This window comes from Eulemur rufifrons, chromosome 17, assembly GCF_041146395.1.
Source record: "Eulemur rufifrons isolate Redbay chromosome 17, OSU_ERuf_1, whole genome shotgun sequence".
NCBI classification, from domain to species: domain Eukaryota; kingdom Metazoa; phylum Chordata; class Mammalia; order Primates; family Lemuridae; genus Eulemur; species Eulemur rufifrons.
This window is the reverse complement of record NC_090999.1, coordinates 66,231,822-66,254,353: the sequence shown is the minus strand read 5'-3', so window position 1 is coordinate 66,254,353 and position 22,532 is coordinate 66,231,822. Positions and strand designations below refer to the sequence as shown.

At 40.1% G+C, this 22,532-nt stretch overlaps 1 protein-coding gene across 1 annotated transcript in view; it reads left to right on the top strand.

Annotated features, from left to right (window-relative positions):
• The window catches only part of PCSK1 (proprotein convertase subtilisin/kexin type 1), a 38,106-nt gene extending 18,293 nt beyond the window's left edge, over positions 1–19,813 (top strand). Inside the window, exons 7-14 of the mRNA XM_069492190.1 lie at positions 614–786; positions 2,131–2,343; positions 4,819–4,919; positions 13,086–13,319; positions 14,456–14,613; positions 16,017–16,150; positions 17,736–17,897; positions 19,405–19,813. Of these exons, the coding sequence (XP_069348291.1) occupies positions 614–786; positions 2,131–2,343; positions 4,819–4,919; positions 13,086–13,319; positions 14,456–14,613; positions 16,017–16,150; positions 17,736–17,897; positions 19,405–19,782 (1,553 nt within the window). The 3' untranslated portion in view covers positions 19,783–19,813. The remainder of the gene's footprint in view (positions 1–613; positions 787–2,130; positions 2,344–4,818; positions 4,920–13,085; positions 13,320–14,455; positions 14,614–16,016; positions 16,151–17,735; positions 17,898–19,404) is intronic.
• Positions 19,814–22,532: the final 2,719 nt, after the last annotated feature.

The window sequence follows — 22,532 nt, the reverse complement described above, 5'->3', positions numbered from 1 at the left end:
TGGCCTCTAGGTTATTTTTAATCAGTGCTTAGAAACAAGAGTTCTTTCCCTATTTGCTCATTTCCTATTGTGGCTCGATCTTTTCAAGCTGCACGGTTTCCTGTCCAGCGTCCTTTGTATGGCGCAGACTCGGCCACAGCCATTCATGGCACAGTCATGAGCAGGTGCATTGAGCGAGGGCTGTTTGGTGGTCATTCTGAAAGCTGTTCTGTCATTTCGTTGGGATGGTAGTGGAGGGAGGGGAGACATTTGTAATTGACAGGAACCATGGCCACTTCCTGTCATCCAAGGATGCTACACCCCTGCAACCTCAATCCCAGAGGTATTACTGGGAACAGAGCCTTCAGTGGAACAAAGAAAAGTCACAGCTGCTTGCTCAGTGCATACTATTATCTCTAACGAGGAGACAAGAAAGCTTATGGGGGCAGTGACTTGTCCTATCCTGCTGTGCTGTTAGTAGCTGGGTCACAGGCATTGGGGACATCCAGTGGTTGTCTTGGTTTTGACTCTTTTGAGAGTCCTTCAAAAATATGAATGTTAACAGCATTGTGCTTTTCTACATGTACATACTGACATCAACCTTTGTGTGAGGGTGGTTTGTTTTGTTGCTCAGGCATAAGAATGCTGGATGGCATTGTGACAGATGCCATTGAGGCCAGTTCGATTGGATTCAATCCTGGGCACGTGGATATTTACAGTGCGAGCTGGGGCCCCAATGATGATGGGAAGACGGTGGAAGGGCCTGGCAGGCTGGCGCAGAAGGCTTTTGAGTACGGTGTCAAACAGGTGAGATACTCAACACAGACCCACATGAGATGAAACCCGACCATTTGAATATGAGGAGAAGGGAACAACACTTAGGTTATATGGAAAGAAATGGCCGTGAATTTCTTAACCATACAATTTTAAATGCACTTAGAGAGCCAAATCATTCTTCAGAAGGGTGAGAGTTAAGGGTTAAGAGAGTTTTACCTATTTGGGTCTGATGTTGAACAGAAGTTCATCACTTTTAGGATATTTTCTTTATTTTTGTATTTATTTCTTTGTTTATTTTTTATTTATTTTTGAGACAAAGTCTCACTCTGTCACCTGTGCTAGAGTGCCATGGCATCAGCCTAGCTCACAGCAACCTCAAACTCCTGTGATCCTCCTGCCTCAGCCTCCTGAGTGGCTAGGACTACAGGTGCATGCCAGCACGCCCGGCTAATTTTTGTATTTTTAGTAGAGACGAGGTCTCGCTCTTGTTCAGGGTTCAGGCTGGTCTCGAACTCCTGAGCTCAAGTGATCCTCCTGCCTTGGCCTCCTAGAGTGCTAGGATTACAGGTGTGAGCCACGGCACCCAGTCTAGGATGCTTTCTTTAAAAGTACTTCTGGACATTTCTTTCTCCTTTCTCATTCTCCTGCTGCTTTTGGATTTTTACAACTAGGTAAACTATGACCCAGACTTCTTTCAAATGCTCTGAAAATGCATTCTTCAATATAGAAGCGTGCTGCCTTCTGCTGTGCACATGCCTGTTGAATACTCGTGCCTTGGTCGGGTTGCTGTGCTGCTTGGATTTACTGCATTCTTGCACAGATTCTAAGGCCTTGTACTCCACAGGATGAAACAAAAGTAGAAACTTTGGAGAGCACACAAATCGAAAAATCATAGAAAGGCCGGCCTTGATGAATTCCATTCAATCGACGAGTCCCTTTTAATGCAGCTGCAAGGCAGATCTGAATAATGCCTGATTTTGTCATTCTATCAGTCAGCCAGAAGATTCAAGCAGAAAGAAAGAGAGGAAGTTCAAAGATGCAAGCATAGTGACATAAGAGGAGTGGAAGAAGATGAGCAAATGCTAAAGGCTAGATTATGAATCCACATAATAAATAAAAGAAAGACAGAAAAACGTGTGCTCGGCCCTACCCCAGAGAGGGCCCAGAGAGGGCCCAGAGACAGAGTCCAGTGATTTATAATGCATAGTCTTGTGAGATTTCCAATACTGATGCTGAAAGTCCTGGAGTTGAAAATAGACCCCCCAAAACTGTCTCTGAGAAATTCATGCATGTAATTGTTGGGGATTTTATTGGGGTATGACAGTGACTCCAATAGACAATGACAGATGTTATGCATTCTGGCTTTTCCTTTAGGGGAGACAGGGGAAGGGCTCCATCTTCGTCTGGGCTTCTGGGAATGGGGGCCGCCAGGGAGACAATTGTGACTGCGATGGCTACACAGACAGCATCTACACCATCTCCATCAGCAGTGCCTCCCAGCAAGGCCTGTCCCCCTGGTACGCTGAGAAGTGCTCCTCCACGCTGGCCACCTCCTACAGCAGCGGGGATTACACCGACCAGCGAATCGTATGTTGCTTTTGTCTAACTCCGTCTGCTTAGGAAGGAGAGCATAGCGCACATTCAGAATTATCCTCCTAAGTGACCTTTGGTAAAACTGATTTGCTTAAGCTTGCTGTCCCGGTTGGGGAGACCCACGTTTACTCACTTGAAAGGCTGGCATATATTGGGAAGTTTTCTCTCCAGGGATAATGACATTTCTGCCAAGATGATCTTCCCCTCTGTCATTTTTAAACTCAGCCTCGGGAAGCCACCAAACCTGTCATTACACACAGCCAAGACTCCAAATGTCTTTTCTGCTTGTCTGATGCCTCCCTGCAAACAGCCTTAAAGGCGATTTCAGGGTTGTAGGGGCTTTATCACCCTTGTACTTGCTGATCCTTTAATAGCAGGGATGTAGTCTGTCTTGCCCTTTTGCAGATGATAAAAATACAGAGTCTACACTGGCTATGTCTCCTAAGAATGGATGACCCGCAGGAAAATAACAGTCTCAATTTCCCCTGAGGTGACCTGCTCAGCATCTGGGAAAGCAGTTCAGGGAGATCACGTGGTCAGAGAGCTCCTGCAGCCCACGCTTGCCTGAGCCTTCGCCACCGTGAGTCAGACTGCCAAGGGCAATTAGTGGATTTCCCTTCAAGGGCACGATGATGAAGGGGCACTTCGGGGCTTTGAGAACAAAGAGAGGTGCTTTTCATTTAAAAATTTAAAGTCCCCAATTTAATTCCTAACACAGAACGAACAAACTAGCTAAAGTCTGTGGATCCCAGTCTCAATGAAATAGCAGGTTATGATCCAATTAGACAGTGAGTGAATCCCGTAATAATTACCTAGGAATGTGTGCGAAATTCCCATTAATGGCATCTCACCAAAACTGTCCGCACTAATGTCTTCTTCCTACAGGATCCCTCTTCTGCAACTGTTTCTGCAACCTAGTTTACGCAGGAAAACTGTGGTCTCGGCTTGAAAGCACAGGCCTCGCTCTCATGCCCATACCTTCGGTTACTCAAATAACAGACAGCGACATTCTACCCAGGGGTTCTTTACCGCAGGCAGATTTTATAGCCTTTGAAAGGGGCACGTCAGACATCTGCCCCACTTCTGTTCAGAGCCCCTGGCTGCTGTCATTTCCCTGAGTGTCCAGAGCCGCCTTTAGAAAATGGCCTGTTAGGAATTTTCGTATCACCATTTCATAGCCTGTCCCTTATCTGGGCTCCCCTGCACCGAAGCAGAAGAAAGATTTTCTATCTTTGTAAAAATCCCTTCTTAGGTAAGCCAGCCCTAGGAGAGACAGCTGGTGGATTCTATTTGAGACGGCTGCAGGAACATAGCCTTTTTCTTACGCAAACCTCTTTCTCAGCACAGTCATCTCTGGGGGCTTACTTGCGTCAACAGGTAAAAAGGGCAACCTTGTTTCCGCAGCCCTGCTAGGAGCGGAGCCACCATGACTTGAAAACTTCAGCGACTCCAAGCGGGAAGCCAATGGAGGTGATAACAGAACAAATTATTTTTTTACACCTCCCTCCCACACATTGAAATCTCTAGCTAAAAACTATGATGCTGGAGCCTGGGTGGGTGTCTTGTTAGTAATCCCTTGGCCCAACTGCCCATTCAACCAGCAGCGCTGTGGTCCCGATTGGAAGTCTTTCTGGTTTATTCCTTCATCTCAGCAACCTCTTCATTACCCTAAAGTGAGCCTGGGTAATTCCTTGCGTGCAATAATCTTATGTAAAAATACTTTCACAGACAGGATCTCATTTAAACCTCAGAATATGAGTCAGCAAATGTACATCTCTTTTTACAGATGGGGAAACCAAATGACTTGCCCATGGGACATAGCTCATAAGTAGCAGTTTCAGAATTTGAACCCAGAACTCATTCCAGCACAGTTTTCATTTGAAAAACCTACCATTTTCATCAAAGTACAGATGCGGACACTAGCTCATGGGCATCCAATCTAGTGAACAGTGAGTGCAAACCACACACTAAGCAAATTTTGTGCAAGTAGTTCCAGTGGCTAAGACCAGGCTGGCTTTGCATTCTCGTGCTGAAGAGGCAGCCACATGTCAATCTAAAGGCAAAAGGGAATTTTGTCTGAGGCAGAATTTCTAAATATGCCAGACCAAACACAATGGACCTGATGATTAATGGGCCAGCATGATTCACAGTGATTTTTAAACAGTTCTTTTTTTATAGACAGCATTTCGTTTGGGAATCTCAGAAGAGAAAATATTCATAGTGGGAGTATTTCATCCCCAGAAAAGGCGTCTTGTTGCCAGAATTATAGACAAGTTGCACATAGAGGAGAGTGAACTAAAATATCAGCAGATGGCAAACATCCGCCCGTGGTTTAGAGGAGAAAGTAGGGAATCGAATCAGCTGAGTTTCCTGGTCATAGCGGATGCGGCCCTTGGACCGGTTAACCCCCAGGGGCAGGCTCACACTCCTCACGCGTCCTCCCGCCTTTCTCTCCTTGCTGCCGCCCAGACGAGCGCTGACCTGCACAACGACTGCACCGAGACCCACACAGGCACCTCGGCCTCGGCACCGCTGGCTGCTGGCATCTTCGCTCTGGCCCTGGAAGCAAAGTAAGGCCCAGAAAGCTCCTAATCACCGTTGCTAAGGCTGATTCTCCTTTTGAATGCCACATGTTTTCTTCCGAATACGTGGTTACAGGTGAAATTTTGGAAAACTGCAAAAGAATAATAATCATAAGCTCTCTTCCTGCCACTTTTGAGATAATTATTGTCAACATCTCAATGTAAATTTAATACACACACATCTTACAAAATTGGGAACGTAAAATATGCATTATTTTGTAATTTGATTTTTAATCCACCCTGTAATATTTTTAAAGTACTTGCTCATGTTTAAGTGACTGTTCCTTGACCTTTAAAAACTCATGTCTCCCCTCAATCCTGTTCCCACTCAGCTGTGAGTTCTTCTCACTTCTGTTTATTCCCATCAGGCACGATTTTGTCCGAATAGTTTCCCGTGGGCAGTGTTAGGAATGAGTTTCTAAAAATCCTTTTTTCAGACTAGACAAGCCTCATCCTGGAGCTGATATAATCATGAGAGGGGACATGAAATTCAAAGACAGAATTTTTATCTGTTCATAGTATTCCATTGCATAAATGCAAATTTTATTAAAGTCACCTAATCATGTTTACACATCCTTACCCATGAATATAGGTTGTCATCTCTTATAATGTCCTCAGGATAAATACTCAGAATTGGAATTTCTGGGCCAAAGGTCAGGTGTGTTTTAATGATTTTGAGACATATTCACAAGTTGCTGCCTTTAAAGACTATACCATTTTATATTCCCACCAGGAGTGCCGTATGAAAGTGCCAATTTCCAAAACCCTTGCCAAAACTACCATTACTATCTTTTAAAATGTTTGCTGTATTGATAGGTGAAAATCGTAGCTCGTTTTAATATGCTTTTATTTCATTACTAATGAAGCTCACCATTTTATATCCTTTGGCCATTTGTGTTCTGTGATTGCTTCTTTATGGCCTGGATTTTGTTTTATGGCCTTGATTCAGAAAAGCTATTGATGCTTTATCAGTTTGACATTTACCTTTTGATTTTTTATGCATAATTTTTAATGAAATGAGGTTCGAGTACATATATATAGTTATGTTTGTCGGTCTGTGTCTTTAAGGCCTCTTCCTTTGTTTTTACGGTCAGAAAAATCTTGACAACCCCAAATTATACAAACATTTATTTATATGTTTATTTTTATGATTCCGTTACCATATTTAAATTGTAAATTCCCCCAGAATTTATTTCGGCGTATGATGTTAAAAAAAGATTTAACAACATTTTTTTCCTTATAATACTTACCAATAGTCCAATACTTAACACAGAGGGAAAAAATTAACTGTGTCACACTGCATATCCACAGCTTTTTATTGTCCTCATTCCTGCTTTCCGATGTTGTATGGTGACAGCAAATCTTTAAATGTCAAGTCAGGTGCTATGTTTGCACATTAGAAGAAGTAATTAAACTTGTAAATGACTATTATCCTTCCTAATAAGGAGATTATCCTAGAAGAAAGTACATATTCTCTAGAGACAGCACAAAGCAGTCCCTTCACGGCACGTTCAGTAGACTAGGTTCACAATAATGGAAGAGTAGAACATGTTGGCCTTTACCACAACTGGAAAAGCCCTGAAGTTGCTGAGCCTTTGTCCAGGGAGAGCTTCCTATGGAGACGAGAGATAGTTCCTGGGTATCTCAGCTATGATGTGGCCAAGGTCGCTAAGCAAGACAGGCCTAGCAAGGCTCTTACCAAGAGTCCAACTACTTGGAGGGGCTGGCAACATGTTCAGTAAGGGAAGAAGGAAATCCAGGTGCTCCATTAGAAATAGATTTTGGTTCCAACAGAAAAGCTAAGTTCAGAATCTGAGTTCACTCATACTAAGAAGGGGATGGATGAGGGACAAAATCTATGAACACAAGCTAAGACTGGCATCAGTAGATCCAAATGAACTTCAAGAAAAACAGTCCAAACAGTAAATGTTGCAGGGAATACCTGGCTTCAAGTTCTAGCTAGCTATACCACTACCTATGTGGCCTTAGGCAAGTTAATTTATATATGGGGCTTAATCTTTCCATCTATAAAATGAAGAAGTCAAATCAGACCATTCTTCTCCAACTTCTTCTCTTTATAAGATTCTCAAAGTTGAAGTTGAAGATGTCAGCACATACAGATAATCTGTATTCATGTTAGAGTATCTGTTGGTGAAAGATCTGTACTACAAGGAAGTAGGGTCCTGTGGATTATAGGACCCTATGAAACAGGCTTATAATATTTATGATTTCAAGATACTCTTGGCCCCAAGGATATGTTTAAAGAAAACCACCTTAAAAATTTTAAGTCTAGAGCCTTTCTTCTCTACCCAACAACTGTGAGATGCATGTAAATGTAACTGGCCATGCCTGGCCCATCCTTGTCTAATAGCCAATATAGTAGAAATAGCCATCTAGATGAGCAGATGTAATGCCAATTTCACATAAGAATTGAAATTTTAAAAGTGTAATCCCTGGTTTCTAAAACTTCAAACCTTCTTTTTCAGTATACACAAGGAGAAAATGATCTAAGAATGATCTAGCCTCATTAATCTCAGTCTCTGGTGGACTATTTCTACAGCAGGGGCTCCATTGCTATGAAATACACAGATGATTTCTGAGGGGTCCATGACTCTCTTTGCAGCTAAATGCAGAATTCCTTATAAGTGTGTGCATGGCATTTTTCTTGTGAATGGTTTGTAGGTTCCAGCAGATTCTCAGTTTTAAGAGTCTATAACCTCCCAGGAGTTTATCATAAAAATTTTATTCCCTTCATGTTGATTCAATTTATCAGTGAGATGGATATGATTGATCTATCTTTAACATTTATGTCCTTGCTACCAAAGTACATAGAGATTATTGAGATGTCTGTTCTCAATTGGACAGTTTTCTGAACACTATTGTACACCAAGGTTGAATGCCAGAATTTCTACAAATGTAATCAAGCTTTATCCCCGGACACACATGACTGAGAGAATCATTTAACCATGTGCCATCCTCAAGAAACAACTATGGAGGCTGAAAAACTCTTGACTAAACCTATCAGGAATAATGACATCCAATACTTATTAGGTTCTTCCTACAGGCCCAACACTGAGCTAACCTCTGTATATATCATACTAATTCTAACCCTTACAACATTCTTATGACATAGAAATCCTTAGTTGCATTTTATAAATGAATAAATTGAGGCTTAGAGAGGTTGAGAAATGTAGCCAGGATCTCACAAGGAGATTCAAAGTCAGGTTTCCCTGACGCCAAAGCCAGTTCTATCAGGCAACTACACTATTCAGCCTCACCCAGCCCTGAGAGGGAGAGAAACTGTTGAATGGCAGCCTGTCATCCCCTCCAATAAAGGTTAAGGGTTACGAAGGTTGAGGCAGATAAATGAACATGTATTTATGAGTTCCTCATAAGTTTCCTGTCACAAGCAGACTACCTAATATGCTGCATTGAATGTGATATAGCTAGCGTGTTGGGGGTGGGAAGAGAAAAGGGAAAGAGAAAGAGTGGTTTCTGGCTGAAATATGTACAGAGGAATATTTTCCTTCCCTAAAACAACGTTTCTGAAACACCAGCATACATGGTAGTCACCTGGGGAGTTTAGTGACTATGCAGAGTCTCAGGTCCCCTTGCCAGCAACTCAGATTCAGAAGTTTCTGGTGTGCAGCCTAGGAATTCCCCACTTTTAACAAGCATCCCAGGCACTCTTTAATGCTGGTAGTACCTTCACCAAAGTCTGAGAAACAACTATTCTAAAGAGTTACTTTTACAACTGGAATTTTCTCCAATCTCATCTAGCTGTGACTGTGAAGGTACCCATTAGGGTAGTTACTAGGCATATCTTGGAGGTAAATATACTAAGAGTAAGAAAGAAAGGAATTTCTTGCATAAATGCCTGTGGCACTATTATTTTTATGTAGTAAGCATACCTACAGAAGCTGGCAGACCTCAGTCTTCTCAGGAGAGATCAAAAGAATTAGAAAAACTTTTAATAGGGGAGAAAAATTCTTAAGTGAACCATCATACCTTCATACCTTTGGAGACATGAAAGAAACAGATGAACCAATCTTCTGTTTTTATTAAAGTCTGGAGAAAGAGAAATGGACTTTCAATGCTGCATGAAACCTTTGGGGGGAAAAAAAAACACAACAAAAACATCCTCGACTCAATGGGTTATGAAATGTTGGAAAACCCAAACTAGAAAATCTTCAAGATCTAGGCTCATTTAAGATTATCAGCAGCTGAACCAGGTAGACTTTTAACTCTAGAATTTGTTTCCAGATGACTTTACCTACATCTCTTCTAATTGGAAGCAATGTTTAATTTCAGTGTTTAATTCCATAACCTTTATTTTTTATAAACATAGCTTTGATTAGCAACCCAATGCAGTTCTAAAAAATTTAATTATTGCAGATGCTGTTGAGCACTAATTAACAAAGGGAGGCTGTCAGGAATGAGTTGCACTATTGTTAGCAGCTCGTTTTCATTTATGAAATGCAAGCACGCAAGTGAAGAATAACTGTTAGGAAAATAGGTTTAATTTTCCTAATTGTATGACAATGAAGCTCCTTGAATATTTTGCAAAGACTAGAGAAAAGAAAATTAAAAAAATGAAACCTGCAACTAAATATAAAATAAGTGCTCTACTATTGATATATAGAAAGTGTACGTTTTGTATATGATTAGCATGATTATCAGCACATGGCCTTACGCCTCCTCAGTACCCTTCCTCACCCTACCTTGATAGACACACCTGTGTACACTCATCATCCAAATGGGAAACTGGTTCTGCCCATTGAACACCTTGATAAGAGGCTTTTACCTAAATCCTTTTAAAAGACCACAAGGAAGCAAGCACTCCGATAAAATGCTCTGTAGGACAGACTTAGTTTCTGCATTGAGAAAATAGCCATTTCTGCTCAGTTAATGATTCCTGGATGTGGGCTGGCCAAAAAGGAAACAAGGTCTACAAAGAGCTATTTCTGATAATAGGCAGATAGAAGGGCTGAATAACAAGGACTCCTGGAAATTGTCGCATCAATCCTCTTGTATCATACATGAGTCAGCTCAGGCCCAGAGAGACAAAGAGACTTGCCTAAGGTCACACGGGACTTTGGGAGTAGAATACAGTTAAAATGTGCTTTCTATTGCTCCATATTCTGACCCCATGATTTGAAATGATTTATAATTGTCTAGATTGGTCATATGCTTGCAACCTTTCTACCAACTCTTGTTATTTCACTGTAACATAGAACTGGCTAGACAGGGTTTTTTTTTTTTTTTTCCCAAGAGTAAGTATAAAAATCATGCCCTACCCTCAGATATTTTGATGAGTGGGGTTGGGGTGGGGCTCAGGAATTTTTATTATTTACAAATATGCCAGGTGATCGTGATGCAAGCGACTTGGGACCCACTGAGAACCCCTGAAGTGGAGTCCTCCTAAGGCCTCCATTGGCCACAGCCACACTCTGGGGGGAAGTGACAAGTTGTCAGGAGCTGAGCTGAGCTGTCAGGTGTTACAGTAGCTCATTAAAGCGACAAGCCAAAAATGAAACAGTTAAGCCTTTAATCACTTACTGCTATGATAAAGGAAGAGTCTAAAACCAGAGAAAATACCAGCTTGCCCTGTTCCATTTTCCCCCATGGAAAGTTACGTGGCTCAGCACAGACACGAGGGCTGCCTCACTGTCCAGGGAGCCCTGAACAAAAGACTCTGGCAGTTTTGTGGACTCTGGGGTGGAGGGTGAGGGAGGGGGAGTGGTGAGGGCAAAGGCTGGGAATAGTATTGAGTCAGAGTAGGGAAAGGTGTCTTCATGCTTCCCCCTCCTCCCTCCGTAAGGAGGCCTAGGCAGAGATGTCTTAAGACCTCTGCTCAACACCTCAAAGAGACACAGAAATGTGAATGTGGGAAGAGCATTGCAGTGGGTGAGGAGGAGTGGTCCTGAGGCCGGGACTGCAACACCCCTCAGAGGCTGCGATGCACAGCTCTGCACCCTATCTGTGTGGGGAGGGCAGCTGCCCCCCATGTGGCCCACCCACCCAGGACGGTAGGGTAAGGCCTCTGTAATCACCTATGGTCAGGCCTGAAAAATCACACCCAGGTTTTTAACTACTAGAGGGACTCCCCAGTGTTTAGGAATGTACAATGCCCCTTTCTTGTCACCAGGGGATTGTTTAACCAGCACACTATGGGCTCTGGAGAGAAGGCAGATTCCCCTGACAATTGTTCTCCAACCTAATGATAAGATAGGAAGCTTGAGGAGTAAATACTTGGGCATTTACTTATTAAATAATGCTTGATTGTCTTCAGGGGAACAAGGCAGGTCTCAAAGTCAAGGAAAAGCTTGAGATTGTGAAAGAATCTGACTAATGACTGAGAGCAATAAGCTTTAAAATCATATTTGGGGCTAGTTACACGTAGGCACATTCAATCATTGAACCAAGCAATATTTACTGAGCACATACCCTGTGCCTAGCTTTCTTCTGGGTGCTTGGCACACATCAGAGAACAAGACAGGCAAAGATCTCACCGCATCTCATGGCTAGATTCAAACAAGGGTGACAGATGTTAAGATTACACAATACAAATGAATTCCTCAGTATGTTAGGAGGTGATAAATAACACGGAAGAAGAAAATACGTATACATCTATAGCAGGATAAGACAGCTCGGGAGCATGTGGGGAGAATTGAAATTTTATTTTATTTTATTTTTTTATGGTTGAAATATTTTTTTTAATTTCAGCTCATTATGGGGGTACAAAAGTTCAGGTTATATATATTGCCCATGCCCCCCCATCCCCCCGAGTCTGAGCTTCAAGCGTGTTCATTCCCCAGGCAGTGCACATTGCACTCATCATGTAGGCATACACCCATCCCTTCCCCCCAGCCCCGACCTCTGTCCGATACCCAATTGGTGTTATTCCCAAATGTGCACTCAGGGAAACCAGTTTGCTGGTGAGTACATGTGGTGCTTATTTTTCCATTCTTGGGATACTTCACTTAATAGAATGGGTTCCAACTCTCTCCAGGAGAACCAAAGGGATGCCATATCGCCATTATTTATTTTTATATAGATGAGAATTGAAATTTTAAATAGAGAGGCCTCATCATATTATAATACATCCAACAATGCCTTACATCTCCAATTCATCTTTATATTGTTGCTCAATTAATCTTACTAAAACACTTTTGATTTTACCATTTCCTTTCTCAAAAATCCTTGATGATCCCCATTGCCCAGTGGATAAAGCATAAGCTCCCTTTCCAGCATTCAAGACTCTCATGACTCTGGCTCCGTATTCCTCATTGTCCCTTCCCTGCTCCAGCGAACCAGACTGTCACCTGGCTGCACCTGTGCTGTCCCACCCTGGCGCTTGGCTCCAGTGGCCTCATCCCCCTTTTCTATCTGCACCTCTCAACATTCTACCCACCCTTCAAAGTTCAGCTCAAATATTTCTCCCCAGCAAAGGCTCCCTAGATCTTTTCATTCCATGAGGATTTTTTCTCCTCTAAACTCCCACAATACATTAAGCTATGAACACAGCATTCAACAGATATATTATAGCTATAAAAAGACTTATTTTTAATGGATTGTAAAGGTGTAAAGAATCACCTCCTTGAATATTCCCACAGTATTTAGCATAGCCCCTTGCAAGAGTGAGCTCACATAACTAAGTTTCTTGACAATTTTGACATATAAAGAAAAAAAGCAAAGCGTGTTTACAAGTGGGTAGCCAGCCAGTGTCTTTCAAATCTAGCTCTTCCTACGAAGGAAGTCAAGGCCTCATCTGTGGGTTCATAATGCCGAAAGTGCTAAGGCTTTTCATGGGCAGCATAAGACTGGAAGGTACAAAGAAAGTGTTGTCGTTTAAAATTTTTGCTCCGGTTAAACGTAACTAGAAATCAGGGACAAAGTTTACACTTCTATAATGCTGAGGATTGAATTTTACTCATAGTAAAAGCTTAACTTATATGTGAGAAGTTTTCAGTACTGTATTTTGAGTTTTGAATGAAAAGACATACCAATAGTAATAGATACTAGAACAATATAAGTACAGTTGCAAAAGGCCCTTCATAATCCCTGAATGGAGACGCTTATTGTTAGCACTTGGTTTTGTAAAGAAACTTCATTTTGTCCCTGAAAGATGCTTTGGGTCAACTTCCCCTCCAGCCCAAATCTCACCTGGCGAGACATGCAGCACCTGGTTGTCTGGACCTCTGAGTATGACCCACTGGCCAATAACCCTGGATGGAAAAAGAACGGAGCAGGCTTGATGGTGAACAGTCGGTTTGGATTTGGCTTGCTAAATGCCAAAGCTCTGGTGGATTTAGCTGATCCCAGGACTTGGAGCAGCGTGCCCGAGAAGAAAGAGTGTGTCGTAAAGGACAATGACTTTGAGCCCAGGTAAATGTCTTCAGGAATCTTAAGCAAACATTTGCCCATGGCACAATTTGATTTCGGTGTTTACCACTCTGCCTAATTTTTTTCTCACCTACTGTTCTGAAGTAGATGGAGATAGAGGTTGCCAGTGTTCTCTGTGGGTCTCCATGGAGAATCAGTGAGAGACCAAAAAGCTATAACTCATGCTAGCATATTTGCATTTTCCTCTTGCAGCCCACCTACCACATAGCATCAAGTCCAAGGTACACCACTGTTTTATGTAAGAAAAACATTGCCAATCAAGCTGTGACCAACCATCAGTTTTAAGATTCATTTTAAATTCAATGTTAAACTATTTCTAAAAATTCATCTTAGGATTGATGAAATGCAGTACTTGCCAACCAGTATTACCCAAGACTTACTTTTAAAATAGCCTTGCTTCGTGCCACAGTGCTATGTGACTCATGACTTTTCTTCCGTGAAGAATCCTTTATCATGCTGCTTTTACATAGACCACCTCTGGTACACCACATCCAGCCACAGAAGCAAAATTTGCTATGTTTCTTTCTTTCTTTCCCTTTATCTCTTTCGTTCTCTCTCTCTCTCTCTCTCTCTCATTCTCTTTCTCTTTCTTTTGAGACAGGGTCTTGCTGTGTTGCTCAGGCTGATCTTGAACTCCTGATCTCAAGCAATCCTACTATCTTGGCCTCTCAAGTATCTGGGACCACGGGCACAAGCCACTGTGCCCAGTGTGTGTTTTGTTATTTTTATCAAGACAACCTAATAATACTGAAGACTCACTCACACAAAATACCTAAGGGTGGGTGGGAGGCTTAGGGGCATGCCTTAGGAAGGCCTTATAGACAAAATCATTTTTTCTCAAAAGAAACTTTGCTAGGTCCAAAACACAGCTACCTGGATTCAATTCCACAACAAATAGCATTGTGTTTAAGTATTTGTGTTCCTTACCATTTTCTTATGTGCTAAAATTAATTTATACTGAATCCTGAATTGAGTTTTACTAGTAACAGGGAATGGCAACAAGCTTAGCTGGGTATCTAGTCGAGACTGATATATATATATATGTATATATATATGTGCATAAAATGCAAGGAAGAAGACATATACTTTATTCAATGCTCATTATTTAATGTATTTAGAGCTCTGAAAGCTAATGGAGAAGTTATCATTGAAATTCCAACAAGAGCTTGTGAAGGCCAAGAAAACGCTATCAAGTCCCTGGAGCATGTGCAATTTGAAGCAACAATCGAGTATTCCCGTAGAGGAGACCTTCATGTCACACTTACTTCTGCAGCTGGTAAATTAAAAAAAAAAAAAAAAAAAAAAAAAATTCTTCTAAATCATTTGTTTAAATTTTTAAGTGTAAATTGAATGATTTCAAATCACTGATTGTTTTTATTTATAGGACTAATAGATATTTTCAAATTATAAAAAACCATGCTCACTTTTACTTTTTCTTGGTATCAGATCTTCCTCTGTCCTGCTCATTCCCACTGGTCCTTAGATAAGCTGAGAGTGAGTGAGGCCCATTCAAATAATACCGATTAATAAACTTTCCCGGAGTCACGCGTTTTCAAACTGTGTTCGCTTTTCCAGGTTACTGATCTATCCTTCTTTTCTTTCAGGTAGCATGTTAGTGAAAGTTACTCTGACAATTAATTAATGAAACTAACAGGTATATTTGCAATATCCAAGGAGTCAGTTGAAAATTTGGAATTCTGATCTGTAAGAAAAGGTTGAGAAGACTAAAAAATTGACCATAATAATATGAATAAGGCCATATGATATGACATCTGGACTTTTGCCCTTTCCTGAGAGGGTACTAATTCAGATGAGATAGTGGATGGGAAAGGGCTTGTGAACCATAAACCACAATCCAACCAGGTGGATCTGCTCCAATACTCTTATGTTTTAGGACTCCACTGACTAATTCAGATATTTGAAGAAAGATGAGCATTCTCTATGATCTTCTTCTAGAATATGAATTTTTAGAAGTTTGGAGTAGGCTATGTTAATTTTGGAGTTATGTTTTCTAGGTGTTTTGGAATTGGCCTGAAATATTAGTGAAAAGGCTTTTTTCATTCATAGACCTACAGTTCACTTAAACCTTTCACTTACAAAGGAATATTATTTATTGATCTATATAGGGTTTGGACTTGAAAAATTTTAGAGCTACTCTTAGTAGTAGTTTTTATGGGACAAGAGATCACTGAATTAATAATCATTGATTAATTAAATAATTAATGATAATTATTAATAACTAGATAATGTATCAATTAAACAAATTAAATGATTACAGATTCAGGCACCTATTCAATTTTCAAGATTTCCTCTTACACTTTAAAATCATAGTTCCACTAAAATGTATTTAAGATCTTTGACTTTCTTCTTTAATCCAACTTGTAAATGTAGTTCTCATTCCAATAACCTTTAGTCAACATGTTCATTATTTATTTTTTCCACAATATTTATTGAGGAAAATAATATTATTTACTATTAAATGCCAGGCAATATGCTAAGTACTGTAGATAAAAGCATCATTTTTTCCCTTGTGAATGTCTCTTTCCTGGTCTTACACTAAAAGGGAAAATTAGGACTAATTCCTCCCAGTTTTCATTTTCAATTATCAGATGTTACAGTGTATCTTACTATCAGAGCTGTTAGGACATTCATTATCTTGTGTTTGTTGCATGAAAATAGGAACTAGCACTGTACTGTTGGCTGAAAGAGAGCGGGATACATCTCCTAATGGCTTTAAGAATTGGGACTTCATGTCTGTTCACACATGGGGAGAGAACCCTATAGGTACCTGGACTTTGCAAATTACAGACATGGTAAGTATAGATGAGAGGATGAAGAAACACAAGCTTACTTTTAAACACTTTGAAGCACCTTTAAGGTTGATTTTTGTCATTAATTAGGGCCCTAAAGAACTATACAACTCCTTAGTAGAAGTAAGAGAGAAAGATAGTGTTCAAACCCTGCTGGCTTGGTTATTCAGATCATTGATTATGATCTGTATGATCTGTATAACCATATCTATAGAAGGGAAAAAAAGATATACTGATTAACAATGTGACCGACTATGGGATGAATCCTGTTTTCCCCACGTCCGAATGCAGCCAGCCACATGACCTATTCAGGCACCAAAATAACCATATTAACAAAGACAGTCAAATGCTCAGACCAGCTTTGGTTTAACACTCTGCTGGAGTTTCATGAAGGCATTCTTACAATTATTCTGCAGTGGCTATTTCGAAGTAGCTTAATGGTAGGCAAAATATCTTATTTAATATGACTCTTTTTTTTTTTTTTTACCAGTTTTAATCATGAAACAAATCAAAAAGCATTTCTCATTTTCCTTTTGCTATTTACTAACACACTTTGACACCCCTCTGTAATTTTAACACACAGTTGCAAAACTGAAAAGACAGAGTAAAAATGTGTGAGCAAAAAGCCAAAATAAATGAATTATTTAGTTTTGCATCATTTCTCTAGCATTCTCTATAGGTTAGAATATAAAATAATAGTGTTTTGGCTTTGAATTCTTCGGAGAGAAAGTGTGATAAATATCAGCGGTGTAGATTTCAATGCCTAGATAACTTTTTAAAAAGAAATTACTTTAAATTCTTAAAGATGTCAATTAAATTAATACAAATTCTATAGTCATTTTTCTTTTTGTCTAAGGATAGCGTTCTTTTAAACACTGCTAAAGTTGTGATTTAGAAATGGAAGTTGTAAAAAGTCCCGCTCTTATAGATAGAGCAAGAAAATGTTCTCAGTGGGTTGTCCTATTCTTGAAGGTGAACTCTATGCTTTAACTCAATTTCATCACCAGGAAACTAAGCAAACCTATTTACCAACATGGGATTATTTTATATCAAGTTTGCTAAATCTGACCCTACACTTTCAGATTTTTAAAAAATATTTTAGATTTTAGCATATTATTTATAACATAATTATTGAGTCTCTGAAAATTATTCTTTCCATAAGTATATAATTTGTACGGGCTGATTAATACTGGAGTTTATTTATAATATTGTATAGAGATTGACATTTTCCCAATGAAATGTTTCTATAAGTTGATAATTGGGAAATATAATTTTATTTATGCAAGGTACAGTTGGCTTTTCAATAACACATCCAGTATGGAAAAGAAGATTTATTTAGAGAGTTTTGATTTTTTAATTAAATGCTTGATTATGAAGCAATCAGCTTTTAAATTGTTGAACCCACAAACTGTCGATTTTTATAGCAAGAATGAATCCAACGATTTCTTTTGACATAGCTCTCTACACATGAAATGCATGGAACCTGAAAATTAGATTTTCACTATGAAATCCTTTTTAGATATTTGGAATGAGTTTGTTTTATGTTATTGAAAACACACACTAAAATATATGTATGCTTATTCATTAGTCTGGAAGAATGCAAAATGAAGGAAGGATTGTGAACTGGAAGCTGATTTTGCATGGGACATCTTCTCAGCCAGAGCACATGAACCAGCCTCGTGTGTACACATCCTACAACACGGTCCAGAATGACAGGAGAGGGGTGGAGAAGATGGCGGATCTGGGGGAGGTCTGTGTGGCTCTGTTCTTGGCATGCTCTCTTTTGAACTGTAGACAATGTAGTGAGTGAAGCTGCACCTAACTTCCAGACAGGGAGTAAGTCAAACACAGACGGGGAGGAAAAGGAGTGGTAGTGGTGAACTGTTTATTTTCCGTAGGATGAAACCTTATTTTTTTATTTGTTCTTTTATTCAGAATTTAGAAATTAGAATTAATGAATTCAAATTATTAAATCCCCTAACAAAAATTTTCTCCATTTATGACAGATACCAAATTGAAAAGAAAAATGACTTTATGCATAATCACATATGTCTAACACTTGCATTACACTTAATTTTTAAGCACTTTCCACATTATCTCATTTAACCTATAATCCTTATAATGTAGGAAAGACAGATGTTAGTATGTCCATTTTGCAGTAAGGAAAACTAGGCTCAGGTGGCAAAATCATGTAGGCTTCCCTTTCCTAATTCTTTAACTGACGTTTCTTGGTAACACTGAGGAGAGCTATAGAACCACAATTTCTCTCAGAACATGTGAGAGAATAGCTAAAGTAAGTCATTCACATTCCCGGGTCTCAGGCTACTGGAGCTGCTGGCTTCTGCCTATCAGATGAGTGGGGGGAAGAAACCTCACTTTCTTTATCCCTGTATTCCTCAGCCTCTAGCACAGTGCCTCTGAGGTCGCAGGCAGGTGTTCAGAATTTCCAGAATGGCCTGCCCTAAATAGGTCTGGCCTGTGCTGGGTGTTTTGGAAGATAAAGGTATTTATTCAAGAAATGTATAAACTAACCATGGGGAGGCTTCAGCTCAGATTCTGGCCCCATTCATATTCTACATGGTGGCTTCCCTCCAGGGCTTGAGTCCCAGGGCCTCTTCTTCACAGTCTGGGAAGTGGGTTAACCTTAGGAGTGTTTCTCCCGCTGGTATTCCTTAAGGGGTACTTACCAGGACATCGAAATACTTCCATAGCAGTTGACCAAGAGTGGCTTCCTGAGCTCTGCTGTTTCCTCCTCCCCAGCCCACCACCTCAGTCTCTCCCCTGGCCACCCAGGGGCTAAAAGGGTAGTTCTGGCAGAGTAAGCACCTCCAGGAATCTGTTCCCATACTATAGCACCTGGTGGGAGTCTTCTGTTAAGAGTTGTTAAATATTTTAATATCCTCTTCTTCCCAAACTGGATTCCACCATAGGACACTGACAAGTGAAGGAAACTTACACATACCGAGCATTTACCTGGACTCTCTCGTTCAGTCTTCAAAACCACCGGAAATGGGGGTGTTCTTGTTACTACTTTGCAGGCGAAGTTAAGGTAGATTAAAATGGTTGTCAAAAGTACTTCAGTAAGTAGGCAAGTGAGGGTTGAGACCCACATCCATGTGCCCCCAGCTTCACGTTCTCTGGGCTCCCCACTTTGCCTCTCCAGGGGCAGCAGTGGGCAGGTGCTAGCATTGCAGCTAGCTCACCTGGCCATGAGTAATGAGTCTTCTTTCCTTTGTGGGTGGCATTTTGTGTTTTAGGAGCAACCCAAACAAGAGGAACCCAACGAGAAGCCCCTGGTGTCCCAAAGCCCCAGTAGCGGCAACGTGGAAGGCAGAAGGGATGAGCTGGCGGAGGGAGCCCCTTCCCAGGCCATGCTGCGACTCCTACAGAGTGCTTTCAGCAAAAACTTGCCGCCAAAGCAATCACCAAAGAAGTCCCCAAGTGCAAAGCTCAACATCCCTTATGAAAACTTCTACGAAGCCCTGGAAAAGCTGAACAATCCTTCTCAGCTTAAAAACTCTGAGGACAGTCTGTATAATGACTACGTTGATGTTTTCTATAACACAAAACCTTACAAGCACAGAGATGACCGGCTGCTTCAGGCTCTGGTGGACATTCTGAATGAGGAAAATTAAAATATGTGTGTGGTCCCAAGTTGGAAATATTCATGCTTCTTCCTTATCCTTAGATTTTGCCTGTGTCTGAAGTGCTTGTTTTGTCATTGATTCCTATGCTTATAATATCCTTTATGGTACCTTTCCTTTTCTCCCCAAACTGTACATTTGAAGGGGATGAGCTCAAGTAGGAAACCTAACTTCCAGCACCAATCATAACACATCTCTCAAAACACATCTTTCCTACCTACTAAAGTGAAGTGTTTTGTTCTTTGTGGAGTCACAGTGGACACACTGCCCTCACACTACATTAGAACACCTCCTCGAGCCCATTTAATTTCTCAAATGCAAAGGCAAAACCTGGGCAATCAATGAATTTGGTAAAGTAATCTACAAAGAATGAGAGAGAGAAAAAAACTTTCCGTAGCTTGTTCCCTGTCTTTGCCATGTGGTTCTTCAAATTTTGATACCAAGAAAGCATTTGGAAAGTCTCTAATGAAAGAGTGCACAATTAGACCTATTCTTAAAGCCTTTCTACTCCAAAGTACTGCTCGTTCCCAGAGTCGCAGTCTCATCATATGGGGGAGAGCTGGATTATTTAGATCTAGAAAAAGATTGTGAAATCTGCATGTTCTGGTTTGGACATTCTTCTCTGATTGGTGTGCCATGCAGAGGCGTCCATGGCCTCAAAGGCAGCTGCGGCTCACACTCCGTGTCCTGGTCTCTTCCTGTAGTTAGTTCCCCTTCTTCTGAAGGTTTTTCCTTACCTATCTCCTTTCTTGTCCACAAACTAAATATTGAGAGAACTACGTTATACCATTTTCTCAGAAAAAAAACTTAGATCTGGAAAATTCCTAGTTATAAATTTTTTTTAACAATAATAACAGGAAATCACTCATCATCACATGGAAAACTGATGTAATAACAGGAAAATATTCCTAATAGGGAAAACCGATGACAGGTTTTGTTTTTGTTTTTGTTTTTCAAATTGTGTTCATTAGAACAAGTTGTTCTGGATCTTTGAAAACTGAATGTTCATTCTTTGATACTAAAAGATCTCCTCCAAAACCTAGAGCTGGTGGTGTCCAAATTCTCATCAAATTGCTTCCAAGCTTCAAATCAAAAGATGGAACTGGCAGCCCACAGACCTTATTTTGTCTCTCAGGTAGATTTTGTTTGATATACAGAATGTTTTAAAAACGTGAGTGATTATTGAAAATGTGAGATTTCACATAAAACCTGATTCTCAGACCCATCTTCCCTCATGGCAACAGTTGGCGGGAGCTGAGTAACAGCTGCCTGATTAGACTTGAGCTCCAGGTCCCCATGGCACCCTGCTCCGTGCTACTCACAATGGCCCTGTGACTCATTATTGCACTAAATGAATGTGTGCAAAGTGTAATTTCATTAGGAAAAAAACTACCCTCAACTTCTGTTAGGCAGGGTCTCTATGATAATAATTATGAAAGTTTGCTAGGATCCAATTAGGATGCATTTATAGACCAAAAAAAAAAAGGTATTTTAGACCCCCAAAATACCTCTGAAATCTAGTTTGACATATTCATTTAATCTCACCCCACCTGGATGGATGCTCACTTATACTAATTCATTCATTGCCAACCTCCTAGCTTCCCTCTTTCAACATGCCCACGTAGGTGCCAGCCACCTACAATTGTTGACTTTCTCCCATTGAATTTGCTGTTTGCAATTCTTTCACGAAGTCTGAACTTGATAAGGCCACTGATGGCATTGAACTGGTTCAGGCTGAGAATACTAGTCTGTTTCTCACTTTGACTTGAAGTGTAGTTGGTAAGACAAACTTTCACTTGCAATTCTACTGTTCGAATTTGTGCAGAATGAGGGTATTTCGAGAGTAATAGCTGTGATATGTAGAGACTGTTCTCCTAAAATACATCTCATATCTCTCTGTCCTTGGAAGTTTCACATGTTGTTTGATGTAAAGTGTTGGACAGAATTTTTAATATTGCAGCACATCAAAAAGTATTAAAGCTGAAAAGGATCAGAGGGTTATTAGATTAATTTTCAACTAAAAAACAAAAACTAAGGCACAGAGAAGCCAATAAGTGGTAATAAATAAAAGAGTTGGTATTAGAACTCATCCTTTTCCCACTCCTAATCTAGGGCTAAATGTATGAAGCTTTCTTTTTAATTCTTCCTAATAGTATCTTTTCCAGGTTAAAACCCCAACCAACTCATTGGGTTGTAGCCAAAGGTTCACTCTCGAGAAGCTTTAATATTTAAGTAAAATCATGTTTGAATGTTTCCAACCTGGAGTATATTGTTCAGACATAAAACAGTTTTGTCAGTCTTTCTTAGTGCCTGTGTGGATTTTTGTGAAAATGTAAAAGAGGAAACTTATATAATATTTCCCTTGGAATTTTAAGCTATATTTTCTTTACAGGTGTTTATAATATACCAATGCTTTTATCAAACAGAATTTTAAAAGGCATAATAAATTGTATTAAAGAACCAAAAGTTTTCCTGAGAATAAGAAAGTTTCATCCAATAAAATATTTTTGAAAGGCACGTTCCTCTGTCAATGAAAAAAATATATAATATGTATGTGTTGTGATATTAAAAGTGACATTTGTCTAGTAGCCTAATACAATGTGTAGCTGAGTTTAACATGTGTGGTCTTAGCATTCTTAAGGGAACTCTCACGTTATACACCTGATGTATTAACCAGAATCTGTAAAATATGCTTATAAATCAGAAGAATAAATGGTTTCTCACTAAGTCAAAAAGAAAAA